This window comes from Sorex araneus, chromosome 6 (genome assembly GCF_027595985.1).
Source record: "Sorex araneus isolate mSorAra2 chromosome 6, mSorAra2.pri, whole genome shotgun sequence".
In the NCBI taxonomy this organism is placed as follows: domain Eukaryota; kingdom Metazoa; phylum Chordata; class Mammalia; order Eulipotyphla; family Soricidae; genus Sorex; species Sorex araneus.
The window spans coordinates 31,844,494-31,859,604 of NC_073307.1; the positions used below are offsets into that span (position 1 = coordinate 31,844,494).

The window sequence follows — 15,111 nt, forward strand, 5'->3', positions numbered from 1 at the left end:
TTCAAATTTTACGTAACTGTAGGTCAGTAAATTATAATTCAAGCTGCCAGAAAACTAAATTGTTATGTTGATCTATAACTATGTATAACTATGATCTACATTTCAAATAATTTTATTTTCAAAATAAAAACTTTCAAGGCTATAAATCCATGACCGTAAAAGTAATGTATGTCGTACCAATGCACATAGAGAACCATGTGATGACAAAAATTACATTTAATTTTACAACTTTAATAACCATCCTTCCTATTTTCCTATGGAAGAAACTGGGATTAAGGGTTTAGAGTCCCTCTTTGAAGGTTACATTGTATTAAGTAGAAGATCAATATTTAAATCCTTGATTGACAGCTAGATTAAAAATAAATGGAAAGAATTCTCAGAGAGATGGAAAAAAAACCAAAAAAACAGAAAGGAAATACCTTTGATAAACAGTTGTACTAAATGAGATACCCAAGTTAGCTTTTTTTTTTTCTTTTTTAAATAGAGCACTCCCTCAATGGTGTACCTTGCTGAAAGTTAAATGGAGTCTGAAGCCCTGGTGCCTGTTCACCCATTACTTCCCCTTCTCTTTTTCCCTCTTGATTTCTTTCCTTCGTTTTCCTCCTCTCTAAACACCAGGGTCAGGGATGATCTAGATATCCCCCTTTACAACATTTCCTCATACAGTATTCTGTATACTACAAATAAGCTCATCCTGTTTTTCTTCTTTGGGCTTACTTCACTAAACATGATTACCTTCCAGTCCCAACCAGTTTGCAGCAAATTACATGATTTTATTGTTACTTGCAGCTGCTCAGTATTGCATTGTGTATATATACCACATCTTCATAATCCATTCATCTGCTGTTGACACCTAGGTTGATTTCATATCTTAGCTACTGTACTAGTGCAGCAATGAATAATGGTGAGCATGTCCTTTTGAGAGAATATTTATGTCCTGGAGGTAGATGTCCAAGAGTGGGATTGCTGGGTCAGATAGCCATTCAATTTTAAGCTTACTGAGAACTCTCCATACTGTTTTCCACGGGGGTTGTACCAATGACCCCACCAGCACTGCATGATAGTTTCTTTTTCACCACTTTCCTTCCAAGAGAGATTATTCCTATTTTTTGTATGTGCCATTCTTACTGGTGTGAGATGATAACTGTCATTTGGATTTAGATTTCTCTGGTAAGGAGTGTTGGGCATTTTTTCAAGTGCCTACTGGCCATCGGCCTGTCTTCCTCTGAGAAGCATCTATATCGTTCTTCTCCCCATTTTTTGATCTAGTGTTTGAATTCTTATTGTTGATCTTTGTGAGTACTTTATATATCCTAGATATCAAACCTTAATCTGATGTGTTGAATAAAAATATTTTTCCCTTTCAGTTAGCTTTTAATTTTAGTCTGTTTCATTTGCCATGCAGAAGTTCTTTAATTTTAAACAGTCCCATTTGTTAAAGCTGATTTTGTAGCATTTGCCAGTGGTATCAGATCACTGACTACATCTAATTTTTCTTAATTAAATAAGATACAGTTAAAAAACTTTCATGTTTGAGTTTCAGCCATACAATGATCGAACACCCATTCCTCCACCAACGCATTTTCCCCACCAATGTCCCCAGTATACCACCCCCACTTTCCAACCATCCCCCTGCCTCTATGGCAGAAAATTTCCCCTATATTCTCTCTATATACTTTTGGGCATTATGGTTTGCAATATAGATACTGAGAGGCTATCACGTTTGGTCCTTTATCTACTTTCAGCACACATCTCCCATCCCGGAACAATCCCTCCCTGTCCCACCAGCAGTGACGCCAATTCTCTCTTCCTACCCCCCTCTCCCCCAACCTGCCTCGATGGCTCAATGGCAGGGGCCCTCTCCCCTCTCCTCCCCTCTGTTTTTAATCAGGAATGGATGGTGGATCTTGTCAAAGGCTGCATCAATTGATATGATCATATGATCCTCATCTTTCCTTTTACTGATGTGACATATTATGTTAACTGACTTGTATCTGTTGAACCATCCTTGAATCCCTGGGATGAAACTCAACTGCTCTGAGTGTATGATTTTTCAGTATGTTTTTGGATTTGGTTAGCTAAGATTTTTGTTAAGGATTTTTGTATCAATATTGATCAGGGAGATTGGTCTGAAATTTTATTCTGGAAGTGTCTGTCTGCATTGGGCATTAATTAAAAATAATAATTAGCACAAAAAAATTTTAAAGAATATTTACTGTTGGGACTATCCCAGGCTTTGTGTTCCAGAATGATCCCTGAATGAATGGTACTTAGGGAACCTATTGGTGCTGAAAATTAAAATCTGGGTTTGCTGCTTATAGAACCAGCATTAACTTCAGTACTGTCTCTGTAGCCCACACATAAGAATATTATAAAAACAAAAATCAGGTAAGAAATTACAAACAGCCCCAGTTATAACCAAATCACAGTAAATGTACTAAATTGACTATAAAGAGGATATTCACATAAATAGATTACCATAATGACATAGGAAACTTTGCACGTTTATTGATGACTATTTAGTGAACATTTTATTCATTCACTTTTGGTTTGAGGGCCACAGTCAATAGTGGTGGGGGCTACTCTGCCTCTGAGCTAGGGTTGCCACGTAGTGTTAGAACAAAAGCCTCCTGTGCAAAGCATGCTCTCAGCACACTCAGTGATCTCTCTGGCCCTAAATAAGTATTTTCTATAAAGTACAATGAAACCACTGGAGAGAAATTTTACAGCTGATTCTTAACAATTTTAACACGCAGCTTTCTTTTTTAATGTAATACTCTAGATGGATATGAAACTAAAGTTTTCTAAAAAGGATAGCTTGTTGACCTCTGAATTAAAACACTAGTTATTCTGTCAGCATTATGCTAGTGGACATACTGTAATAATCAAATCACAGGTTTTGCTTAAAGGAATACTTAGACTACAATTTTCTGAGAATTATGTTTTTGCTTTTGATAATTTTCAAATCTACTGTCTCTACAACAAATATGCTAGCTATCTCTGTGTCTACCTTAAGAAGCTGGCTGTATTTTATATATATTTTGTATTTATGTTCTAAGTATAAACATATCATCCCAAAGTACAGAAGTGGCAGGTTGTGAAAATTATTATTGTTGCTTTGCTTAGTTACTGGAATGATTCTGCTTCTGGTCAGGTCAGCAAATCTATGATATCATCAGGATTACAATGGTTATAAGCTACAGTAATTTTTCTAAGTCTATAGCCAAACTGTGGCTGCATGAACTCTTATTGTCTAGTTTTCCCTCTCGGAGAACCCAGCAAGCTACCTGCTGCACGGCAGAGCCTGGCAAGCTCCCTGTGGCATATTCGATATGCCAAAAATAGTAACAATGATGAGTCTCATTCCCCTGACCCTGAAAAAGCCTCCAATGCGGTACTGGACACTGTTGGGAAGGAGTAGAGAGCGGCTGCTAACATCTCAGGGCTAGGACTAATGGAGACGTTACTGGCGCCTGCTTGAGCAAATCAATGAACAACTTGATGACAGTGATACAGTGATAACCAAATCCATTATTCCTAAAAATTTAGAAATAAGCCAGAAATTTATCAAAAAGATTAATTTCTAAAATGGTTAAGCATGATTTTGTGAAACTACTGAATTCTATTTTTAAAAAAAGTATCTATATCCTCTGATCCATGTGCTCTGTCAGGATCCAAACTAATCAACATTTTATACATGACTTCCCTAAAAGATTTCAATAGACTACTTCATCCTTAACATACAAAACTTGTCTTAATACCTCACATGAGCTCTCATGAACATGTCTAGGTTTAAAACCAGTACCTACAACACACTATTTGTGAGACTTGGGTAAACTGCTACTACCCTTAGTTTGCTTATCTGTTAACTACATGTTTTGAAAGGTTTTTTGTTCCCATGCTACATAGAGCTCCTTAAACATGGCAGATGTGAGCTGCAACTTGCCTTTTATGAAGCCAACCTGGGTTCAATCATTGGCATCCTATCCTGTCTCCTGAGCACCCCAGGAGTGATACCAGGAATAAGCACAGCTAGATGTGACCCAAAAACCAAACCACAAAACAAACTCAAAAATGGCAGATGTTAATAAATGTAACGTAATCAAGTACGTAGTCTTTGGTTTGGGGTATTTTTCCGTTGGCTTGGGGGCCACACCAACAGTGCTTAGGGGGTTACTCCTGGCGGGACGCAGAGAACCATACGGGATGCTGGGAATCAAATCCAGGTTGGCCACATGCAAGGCAAACACCCTACCTGCTGTACTACTGCTCCAGCCCCATCAAGTACATAGTTATCAAATAGTAAAAAAGCCAAATCTTCAATGATTTTAGTACTTATCTATAAGGATGTTCAAAAGTTGCCAAACAACACAACCAGAAAATAACTAAGCTCTACTGTCATGCAGCTAAAACCTAGATCATGAACATGGTCTAGGACACTGGTTATCAAAGTAGTAACTAGAAATGTTTTTTTTTTTAAAGCATATTCTTTTCGAGGGAAAAATCTAATTTTTCCCCCAAGTTATTCTTTAAAATTTTGGTAGCTGTTGGTACAGAAGAAAAGGATAGGGAGACTAAAACACCTAATATTAAAAAGGTAGTCTCAGCAAACATTAGTTATGTGGCTTTAGGCAAGTCATAACCTTACTAAATAAGACTATTCTAAGATCTTCTGAAAACCTTTCTTCTGGCAGAAACTGATTTGAAGACAAAATACAGATATGCAAGTGAAGAATGCTTTGAAAATTGGTACTTAATACAATAGCAAAGAATATTTCCAAGGTCTTTCCAGTTAAAGATCAGATCTCCATTCCTAAATAGATAGATTCTACTCATTCAACACCACATTGAAGATCTAATATGTTCAAGATACTTTGACTAAAGATAGAATTTTATGCCAAATTATAAGTTCACTGTTGCATAATTTTAAAGAAAGGGTGACTGACTAATATGAAAAAAAGCGAAAAGGTGAAATGAGTGAGATTTTACAATCCGTCCTGCTTCTGTACCCCCCCCACCCCTCACTGGTGCTCTTCCTGGTGATCCTCTGTTGTTTTGGCCTACAGTAATGCCCAGAGACATGGTTCATGGGATTAGTTGGTCACCACAGTGGTGCTCAGGTCTCCAAGACCAAAAGGAGTAGTGCTAGGGGAATGGGCTTCACCCACTGATGCGCAGGGGACCACACAGCGCTGGGAACTGAATCAATCTCAAGCAAATTAAGTCCTTTAGTATCTCTCTGTCCCCTAAAAGAGTCCTTTGACAGAACTTTCTAAAACATCCTAATTAAGGAAATGTCTGTATATGGTAGCCACCAGTCACAAGTAGATACTGAACACTTAAAATACTTAAGAGGATTTAAAGAACTTAAAAAACTGACTCTAATGACTATAGTACTGTCAAGTGCAATGCTGAAACATTTAAAATATAGGTCATACTTTTGAAAGATACATATAAGGAAAGGAAGAAGATATGGGAAGGAAAAAAGTAAGATTTCATTTATAAGAAACTTTCTAACAAATGTTTTTAATTGCCTACTAGGAAAAGGTATATCTATATGGTAACACTGAGGGGGGGTCTTAATCGTTTCTACTCTATTTTTAATGGAAAAAAAAGTCTGTAATGGGATTCTTAAAAGAGGAAAAAGATCACCAAACAGCATGAATTCATACAAAATTAAACGTTAGGCTATTGGGGACACCTGCTCCAAATTCCAATCATGCTTTTGTCAGTAAAAGGTCCAATGATTCTGAAGAGGTTACTTCTTCAATCTCTTAAATTCCAAATGTGCGAATGGAGTAATTTGACTGTCAAATAGCCTTCAGAGATCCTGGATAAATAGTTTATGATTATTTTGTACCTACATTAATTTATGAAAAATCTGTTCTATTATTCAACATGATTGATGGGAGGTATGCTTAATCAAAACTACACACTAGCTAGGTACTTCAGAAATAATGTTTAAATAACCAGATGTACTCTGCTTTTCATTGAAATCAACTCAGTTGGTTCAATTAACAAGCTAAAAATGTTCTAATTTAAACCGCAATAAGGACTCTAACGGCGAAAAAGAGTTTGGCTTAGGGAACAGCAAAGGCTTCCTCTCTGAGGCAAGAACAGAAATCTTAAAACTGGCGTTGGAGAGATAGTCCAGCTGTTAGAATGCTTGCCTTACATGAAGTCAACCTGGGTTTGATCCTTGGTCTTCCAAGATTGCCAAGAGTTAATTCCTGAGCACAGAAGCCAAGAGTAACCCCTGAGCATCACTAGGTATGGCCAAAAAACCCGATTTTTTAAAAAAAAAAAAAAAAGGAAAAAAATAAATCTTAAAACATAAAAGTTAATAATGTATATATAAATGGAGTAAAGAGTTAACAGTGTCATTACAAAAGCTCTCTGGTCAATGTTAACTATTTTACCATAAAATTAAGACATCAAAGTTGAGTAGAACAGGCCTAGTTTTGGTTTTGCTTTTTGGGTTGCACCTGGTGATGCTCAGGGGCTGTTCCTGGCTCTGCACCTAGGAATTACTCCTGGCAGTGCTCAGGGGACCATAAGGAGCGCCGGGGATCAAAGGGGATGGAACTCAGCAAGGCAAGGCAAGCGCCCTACCCATCATCTGACTGCTCTGGCCCAGAACAGGACTCGTTTTTGTTTGTTTGTTTGTTTTTTGAATCACACCCAGTGATGCTCAGGAGTTACTCCTGGCTCTGTGCTCAGGAATTACTTCTGGCGGTGCTGGGGAGACTATATATATGGGATTAAACCTGGGTGCAAGGCAAACACCCTACCTATGCCCTACCCACTGTACTACTGCTCCAGTGCCCCAGGGCTAGTTTTAATGGATGAAGAGTGTTGAGAATTTTGCCTGAAGATACTTTGGACACATGGGAGCCCAGTTAGGATACTGAAGAGAGAAATGCTACACTTTGCTCTAAGATGGAAGTAGTAAAGACAAGGATTTTTTTAAAGAGGAGATAGAACTTTATGGTGAACTGCATGTGGGGAGATTAAAGCTTCAAGCATTCTTGTGGATTTCTCCCTTGTTGACTACAAATAGTGACACTACAAATAGTGACACTATTCACAGAGATAACAACATAATGAATAAAAACCCAGTTGATTTGTCTTGGGACAGTAAGGAGAAAAAGGATGGTTAGAAGTCTGACATGAAGCAAAACGCCTATCACGTTCTGAATGTACAAAATTCATAAAAGGGTTGTAATTATGAGACAAAATGTTTATAGAGGTATTCACTGTATCACTGTCATCCCCTTGCTCAACGATTTGCTCAAGTGGGCACCAGTAATGTCTCCATTGTGAGACTTCTTGTTATTGTTTTTGGCATATCGAATACACCACAGATAGCTTGCCAGACTCTGCCGTGTGAGCGGGATACTCTCGGCAGCTTGCGGCCTCTCACCCTGCCCGCTATATTATAGCACAGAAAGAGAAGAAAGAAAACAAAGTAAAACCAAAATCAAGTGTGAAGATGGACAGGTTAGATATGAAGGAAATTGCAAAAAGACAATGAGTAGAAAGCGCCTGAAAAAGTCCCTTAAGTGGAAGATCTAAAAATTGCTTAAATAAGTTGACAGGGAGTAGTTAAATATACATGAGGGAAAAAAATCTGAGGACATCACGTACTGGTGGTAACTGAATACAGATTTTCCTGACAGTAAAGTAAAACTAATAACCTTTGGTTAGTAAACACATGAAATACTACTGAATCAAGATGCAAAACATACACCAACTTTCAAAGGCTTAGTAGAAAAAAAAGAATGTAGGGACTGGAGGCACATTTCTATGGGACAGAGACTTTAGCTGGCAAAAGCCATAATCCTTGGCAAAAGAAGAGTTGTGAACTCTGGGCTAAACGCCTCAGCTGCCATGCCCTATGAAATTTATCTGCCTCTTCTCAAGATACAGTCAGCGCTAATCAAATTTTCAATTAGCAAAACTAAATCTGTTCTAATCATTCCTCTCCCTTTCCTCTTCCCCACTTCTTGGATGGCCTGGGTCTCACTTATCTAAGTGTTCCTCCACTGATGATTCAAGGCTGCCCTACCAAACCACCAGTTTTGTTTTGTTTTTTAAAAAGCTATAAAATGAATGGAAAATCAAATTCTATTAGAAGCTACGCTGTTGAAGAAACTAGTGCAGCTCAATACAACAAGAACAATCCAAAATGTCTAAAATTCTTAAGCTAAATGATGTGGATGTTCAGACAAAAATTTAAAGTAGAAAACCAAAAGTATTGCAGATACACCAGCCCTAATTAGTGTTTGCAAAGACAACATTCCACACTGAGTTATTTTTGTTTTTCAGATTCCCCCATTGATACTAATTAGAAATCCTTGAATTCTCTACAACTCCAAGTTTTTCATAATAGCTTTAAGACAGCATTAGTACAGGTGACAAATGGAAAATTAAAGCCACTGGCAGATGAGAGGTTTTGTTTCATATAGGAAACTGATTAAATGTTCTTAACTTCAGTATCTGCACTTTCCATTGCTATCTATCCCTCACTCTTATTTCCAGCTTGAAGAATCAACCTATTCTCACCTATTTCCCCTGTCTCCCCACCCCCCACCCCAATCACAAATACCTCGGCTTTTCCCACTCTGAAGAAGCCTGTATGAGTGTTCTGGGCTCAGGGATATTTCTTGGTGGGCTTGGGGGAACATATGGTGTGCCCCGGGGACCACATCATATGCCAGGAATCAGAAACAGGTCAGTCATGTGCAAGGCAAGTGCCTTCTCTGTTCTACTATCTCTCCAGCCCAGGTGCTCTCTCTTGAGCAAACTTCATCTCTTTCCTCCTCTCCCCTCACTTCTCTAAATAAGCTGCTTTCAAAGAAACTACCTTGCCTCAAAAATGTAAAAAGCTCTTCATTTTCCTCGTTTTTAACTGGAAGTTATAATATAAAAAGCACAAGTTTATGTTACAAATTCAAACCTACTCTCTTAATTACTTTTATTTCACAAACCAGTGTTAGAATTTTAGGTGTTTGCCCCACTATAAAACTAATTTGTAGATTAAAATAAACTTCTCAGTTCCACCTCCCAAAATTGATCTCAGTCTTCTCCAACTCCATAAATACAATCCACATTTTAAAAAGGAGAAAACCCCTGACATTAATCTTTTCACACATCCCTACTTCAAATCATCAGCATATCCCAACAATTCTACTTGCAAACCTTATCCAATATCAAAACACCTTGCATTGTTTCCAGCATCAGAACACCTTCAACGTTATCAAGATAAGACATTATCACTTAAAAAAAAAAAATCAAAAAACTTAACCAGAATGGGCTTTCACTCTTAAACACACCCCAGTACCACTACTCCCATCCCCCCTTGAAAGTACATTTTTGGGTCTGGATAATATAGTGGCTAGGACACTTGCCTTGCATGTGGCCAACCCAGATTCTATCTCTGGCATCCCAGAGGGTTCCCCTGAGCCCTGAACACAGAGCCAAGAGTACACCACCCTAAGCACCACCAGATGTCACCATAAAATTTAAAAGTAAAGTATATTCCCCTCATAGCAATCACTGTGAGCTTAGAATCTATACCCTATGTCTATTCTTAAAATCGTCCATTGTTTCGTACCACATGCAAATTCTAATCCTAAATATTCTGGGGTGCCAGGGAATAGAACTAAGGAACTCATATGTATGGAACGTAATTACTACTACTCAGTCACACCCCTAGCCCCCACCCAAATTCTAGACTTCATCAAGACTATACAAGACTACAAGGTTCTGGAGGCTGGAGCGATAGCACAGCGGGTAGGGCATTTGCCTTGCACAAGGTCAACCCCGGTTGATTCCCAGCATCCCATATGGTCCCCTGAGCACCGCCAGGAGTAATTTCTGAGTGCATGAGCCAGGAGTAACCCCTGTACATCACTGGGTGTGACCCAAAAAGAAAAAAAAAAAAGACTACAAGGTTCTACATTTTCCGCTCTCCCTTCTTGTCACTGGTCTTGCTGACCTCCTGTTTCTCAATCATAACAAGCATACCGCCATCTCAAGGTCTTTTGTGTTTACAGATCTTCTACCTATAAGATCCACCCCCCCCCCCACACACACACCCCCCTCTGGCCCCACCAGTATTTTCAGGAGGTTATCTCTCATCCAAGTTAGAGTCTGCTCACTAGCAAAGACTTTTCTCATACTAGTCTTTACCATGGTCTATTCGCTTTTTATCTTCAGAGAAATTATATCTGGCCAATTTAATGTCTCAACACAGAATGAAAGTTCCATGACTTTGTGAATTCATTTTTGAATCCCCAGTACTGTTGGTGGTTAATAACTACTGAATAAGTTTATATTCACATCACTTTAGCATGCAACCAACATGATTAGTACTGTTTATCTTTCAAACAACTGTGAAACATGGCTTAAGGCTGAAGCACAAGCTTAGCATGTGGGACCTCTGTGGATCCTGAGGTTCCCCACCCCAATACTGTGACAAGAATAGTCTCCAGGACTGCTGGTATGTCCTCCTCCTAATAAAAAAGTAAACATTTGACACTATATTAATAACTGGTTTTCTTGCTTCCATTTTTGTCTCTGCTAATCCATTTTCCACCTAGCAACTAGAAATGTTAAAACATTATGTTGCTTCTTCACAGAAAATCCTTCAACAGCTTTACCATATTTATAATGAAATATATACTAGTTTCTGTTTAGCTTTTTTAGTTATCTGGATATATATACTCTTTATTACATTATCACCTTTACACATGCTTTCCCTACATTTGCAAAGTTGTTCTGCCTTATCATCAACTTATTCTTTAGGTCTAAGATTCAATGTCACACTTCTTGAAAAAGACCTTCCTAATTTCCCATTTAAAATTAGGTCTATAGGGTCCAGAGAGATAGTACAGAAGATAAGGTGCTTTCCTTGTACACGTTGGACCTGGGTTCGATCCTTGGCAGGCTTCGATCCTTGGTACCCTATATGGTCCTTTGAGCACTGTTCAAAAAATGATCCCTGTGGACAGTCAGGAATAAGTCCAGAGCACAGCCAGGAGAGGGGGAGGGGAAAGAGGAAGAGAAGGAGGAAGAAAGAAAACTAGGTCTCTTATATCCTCACTAGCATCCTATTACTTTTCTCTTATAACACTGAAAAACATCTGTAACTACATTATTTAACTATTTGGTTGATATGTCTAGCTAGACAGTATCTGTTTTGGTAATCCTGCATCACCCAATATCCTGTGTGGTTAATGCCTCTGAAACATTTCTCCCAATAAATATTTGATAAATGGGAATACATGAGTCCTGGTCCATATATATGCTGCAAATAGAGCAAAATGTGCTATGAATATTTATCTTTTCTTCTTCAGTTGACTTAAGTAGTACTTTAAAAAGTGTAAGTGCTGACCTGAGAGTAAAGTTTGCACACTACAGACCTGGATTCAATCCTCAGGATCCCATCTAGTCTCCCCCAAAGCTCCACTAGGAGTGCTCCCTGAGCACAGAGATAGAAGCCTGACCACTGCTGGGTGTGGTTCAAAAAAAAAAAAAAGTCAAAGTGCCTGACAATGAGAGGAATTCAAGCAGAAGACAATATACAGTCCTTTTCCCTTCTGAGTGCTTGTAAATTCCGTTCTTTTATTTTTCCATAGTTCCTAGCACAACACTACATGCATAATACTTCAGCACTGGGTGACCAAAGTAAATCACACAATAGTTAATCAAACTCTAATATTAAATGTCACAGAAATTCTAAATATGATGATTCACTGAGAGCTAAAATCATTATCAGGGCTACTCAGATTATTACCTCTCTCCTCCTTGCCCTATTCAACAGTGATATCTGTATCCAGATTTATACTCCTTAACATAAAGCACTTTAACCCACTGTTAAATTCCTAAAAACAATTACCTTCAGGTTTGAGAGTCACAATCTAACCACGTTTTTCATTAATCCTTATGGTAAAAAAACTACCAGGAATTTATTTTTTGCATAACTGAAAACCCTGAACATATTTTAATATTATGTTAAGTGTAAACTTGATAATGATAATGTAAACTTAATAATGTAAATTTGAAAATCTTAAAACTATGCACTTTCTAAAGTCCAATTTAAGATTGAAATAATAACTACATAAGCCATTATTTTCAAGCACTGAACACAGGCCCTGAAGTGAGTTTTTCCTTCTTCAAAATAACCCTGCACGTTAAAGAGGCGGAGACTAAGAAATTGAGTTACTTCTTCAATTCCTATACAATTAAACAGGTGTTCTATTTTGATCTGGTAATCAAACCCAAAAATTGAAAAAAAAAAAAAAAAAACCTAAAAATCCATGAAGTAAATTACTGTTAGCATTAAATTTAAACACTTTCCAAGAAAGCATACAAATCATTTGATAAAAGGCCTTTCTAAAACCTAAAGGAAATAGACTGCTTTGTGGCTTAATTACTCAACTTTGATAAAATCTCAAAGATTTTGAGTTTTCAGGGGGAAAAAAAAATAGATCTGAGAGAACTACAAGAATTTGAATAAAACAAGAATTGTAAGAATCATTTGTCTTCTGTTATGACAAAATACAATTATCCTAACAGGAGTAGTATTATCTAAAGCTAAATGACATCAGGCTTTTAAACAATCAATAAACTGTAAGGGCCAGGACCGCTCTAATTATTTCAAACTGTATGAGTGTTACATTATCAAACACTGGAACGAGAACAAATAGTCTTGTATGAAGTGTCTGTCATATGCAAAAGAGATCACTATTTCTGTAAATTTTTCAACACCATGATCACTTCAACCATACATAGGGTATCAACTCTGCATGCACAAAATTCCATCAATGGGGTCACAAAAGTTTTGTAAAGCCACACTTCAAATTTCAACTCAAACCGTAAAGGCAGACTTCAAATAATTTCAATTCATAAAAACTTGAAAATTAGGGCTGGAGAGAGAGTCGAGTGGGTAAAGCGCTTGCCCTGCACGCAGTGGATCCAGGTCCAATCCCCAGCATCCCATATGGAACCCAGAGCACCCCCAAGACTGATTCCTGGGTGCAGAGCCAAGAGTAACCCCTCAATTGCCATGTGTGGTCCCCAAACAAAAATTAATGGAATCTCAAAAGCACCAAATGTTTAACATTTTTGAATCCTACAGGGGGAAAAAAGGGACATAAAAAAATGAAATTAAAGAAATGTATAGCATTTGTTTGGATTTTCTGTTCACTGCGTGTAAATATTTAGACCCTAGGTCTTTCAGGAAAATAAACAATTGTCCTGTTGCTGTCTTTTTAAGAAAGACACAACATACACCACCCAATTTTATGCACCTCTTTCAAGAAGTTTACATTTCGACATTATCAGGAAAGGATGTCCCAAGACTTAAAGATTTCCGTGACACTTTGCATATTCAAAAAGGCAAGATTACTAAACTTGAACCATCCGTGGCCCACAAACACACAGTTTAAGTTTCCCTGCAAACACCTTCCCACGTAGCCACTAAGCAGAATCCTATTGGGTGGCCCTAAACTGAACAATGTAGTTTCGTAAAAGGGGCACAGATGGTAGGTGCGCTGCAGGCTCTCCCAGGAGATGTCCTCACCTAAGCCTCCTGCTGGCACTCTCCTCACTCCGCACGAGCCCTTCGGCGGGATGCAGGGCTAAACCTTCGTGGCTGGGACAAGCAAGCCCGGGAGAGAGAGAGAGAGAGAGAGAGAGAGAGAGAGAGAAAGAGCAGCCCTGGACGCAGCAGGCTGTTTAAATGCTGCCTCTCCCCGGCACGGATCACGTAACTAGCCTAACCCCCCCCCCCTGCCAACTTGCACGAGCTGAAGTTGCATTCCTCCGCAATGCCACCACTGACAGCTCCGCCCGGAGATGCCAGCGAGGCGTGCTCGTCCCTTCCCGCCACCTCCCGGAGGCTGGGCTAGGAGTCGGGGCTAGCGGGCGGGGCGCGCTCACCTTTTCCAGCTCGTCGTGGAGCTCGGCGAGGCTGGGCCGGAGCAGCTTCTCGCCCAGCTGCGCGACCGTGTGCCGGTAGTGGTCGATCCTGGGCACGGCGTCCATGGTGTTGTGGCCGAAGGTGCGCAGGTAGTAGGTGTTGGTGTGCGTGTCATAGTAGTGGTGCGGGTGGTGCCCGCTGCCGCCGCCCGAGTGCAAGCTGCTGCCCTCACTCAGCACCGTGTCCCCGCCGTTCTGGAAGCTCACGTTGGGCCCGTCGCCTCCGACCACCGCCGCATCCAACAGGCTCTCGTCGGCCGGCGGGGGGGCAGCCGGGTCCACGAAGTTCACACGGAAGCGACCCTTGGCTTCCTCGCTGCCCTTGGCCGGGCCGCTTTCGCCGCCGACTTTCCCGTCCGCGGGGGTCTCCTTGGCCCCCGCGACTGCCGCCGCCGCCGCCGCCGCCGCCGCGGCCCGCCCGGCGTTCTCTGCAACCACGTCCACTTGGAAGCGGCTTTGGCTCGGCGTGGGCCCCAGGGGTCTCCCCAGCCCGTCGCCGGCCGCCGCGGCGCCCTCGCCTCGCACCCCGCCGCCGGCCCGGCTCGCGGCCGCAGCATCATCCGGCACCGAAGGCACGGCCGTGCCGGGCAGCTCCACCCGGGCGGCTGCAAGCGCGCCGGCAGCTGGCGGCGGCTCCCCGACCCCGGACAGCCTCGGGGAGCCGGAGGAGGGCGCCTTGGGGCCCGGCTCCATCCCCGCCCGACCCCCGACGGATCCCGAGCGCCTGGCGGCTTGGCGCGGCTGACGCGCCCCTGGCCGGCGGCCGCCGCGGTCGCGGCGCTAGGGGTGGTGAGGGAAGTCGCTCTCCCTCGCCGCCCGCTCTTCCCCGCTAGCCCGGCCCCGGCACCGGCACGGACGCCACCCGCAGCCGAGTCAGCGCGCGAGTGCAGGCGGCGCGGGGCGGGACCCGCTGTTTAAAGCCTCGGCGGGGCCGGCGGCCGCGGCGGCTCCGGCTGCAGCACGCGGGAGGCGGGGCCCGCCGCTCCCCCGCCCCCCTCGGCCCGCCCACCCGCGGCCCCGCAGCGGCGCGCGCGCGGCAGACCCGGCCCCGCCGCCGGGCCCGGCCGGGCTCCCGTGCGACCCCACGCGAGAGCGGGCCGCGCGGCCCTCGCCTCCGCCCGGCCC

The 15,111-nt window shown here is 41.6% G+C and overlaps 1 protein-coding gene across 3 annotated transcripts in view; it reads right to left on the reverse strand.

The window, feature by feature from the left end:
• The window catches only part of SLC12A2 (solute carrier family 12 member 2), a 90,128-nt gene extending 75,304 nt beyond the window's left edge, over positions 1–14,824 (reverse strand). For all 3 annotated transcript variants that reach the window (XM_012933049.2, XM_055142046.1, XM_055142048.1), the window contains exon 1: positions 13,948–14,824. In XM_012933049.2, the coding sequence (XP_012788503.2) occupies positions 13,948–14,679 (732 nt within the window). In that variant the 5' untranslated portion in view covers positions 14,680–14,824. The remainder of the gene's footprint in view (positions 1–13,947) is intronic.
• Positions 14,825–15,111: the final 287 nt, after the last annotated feature.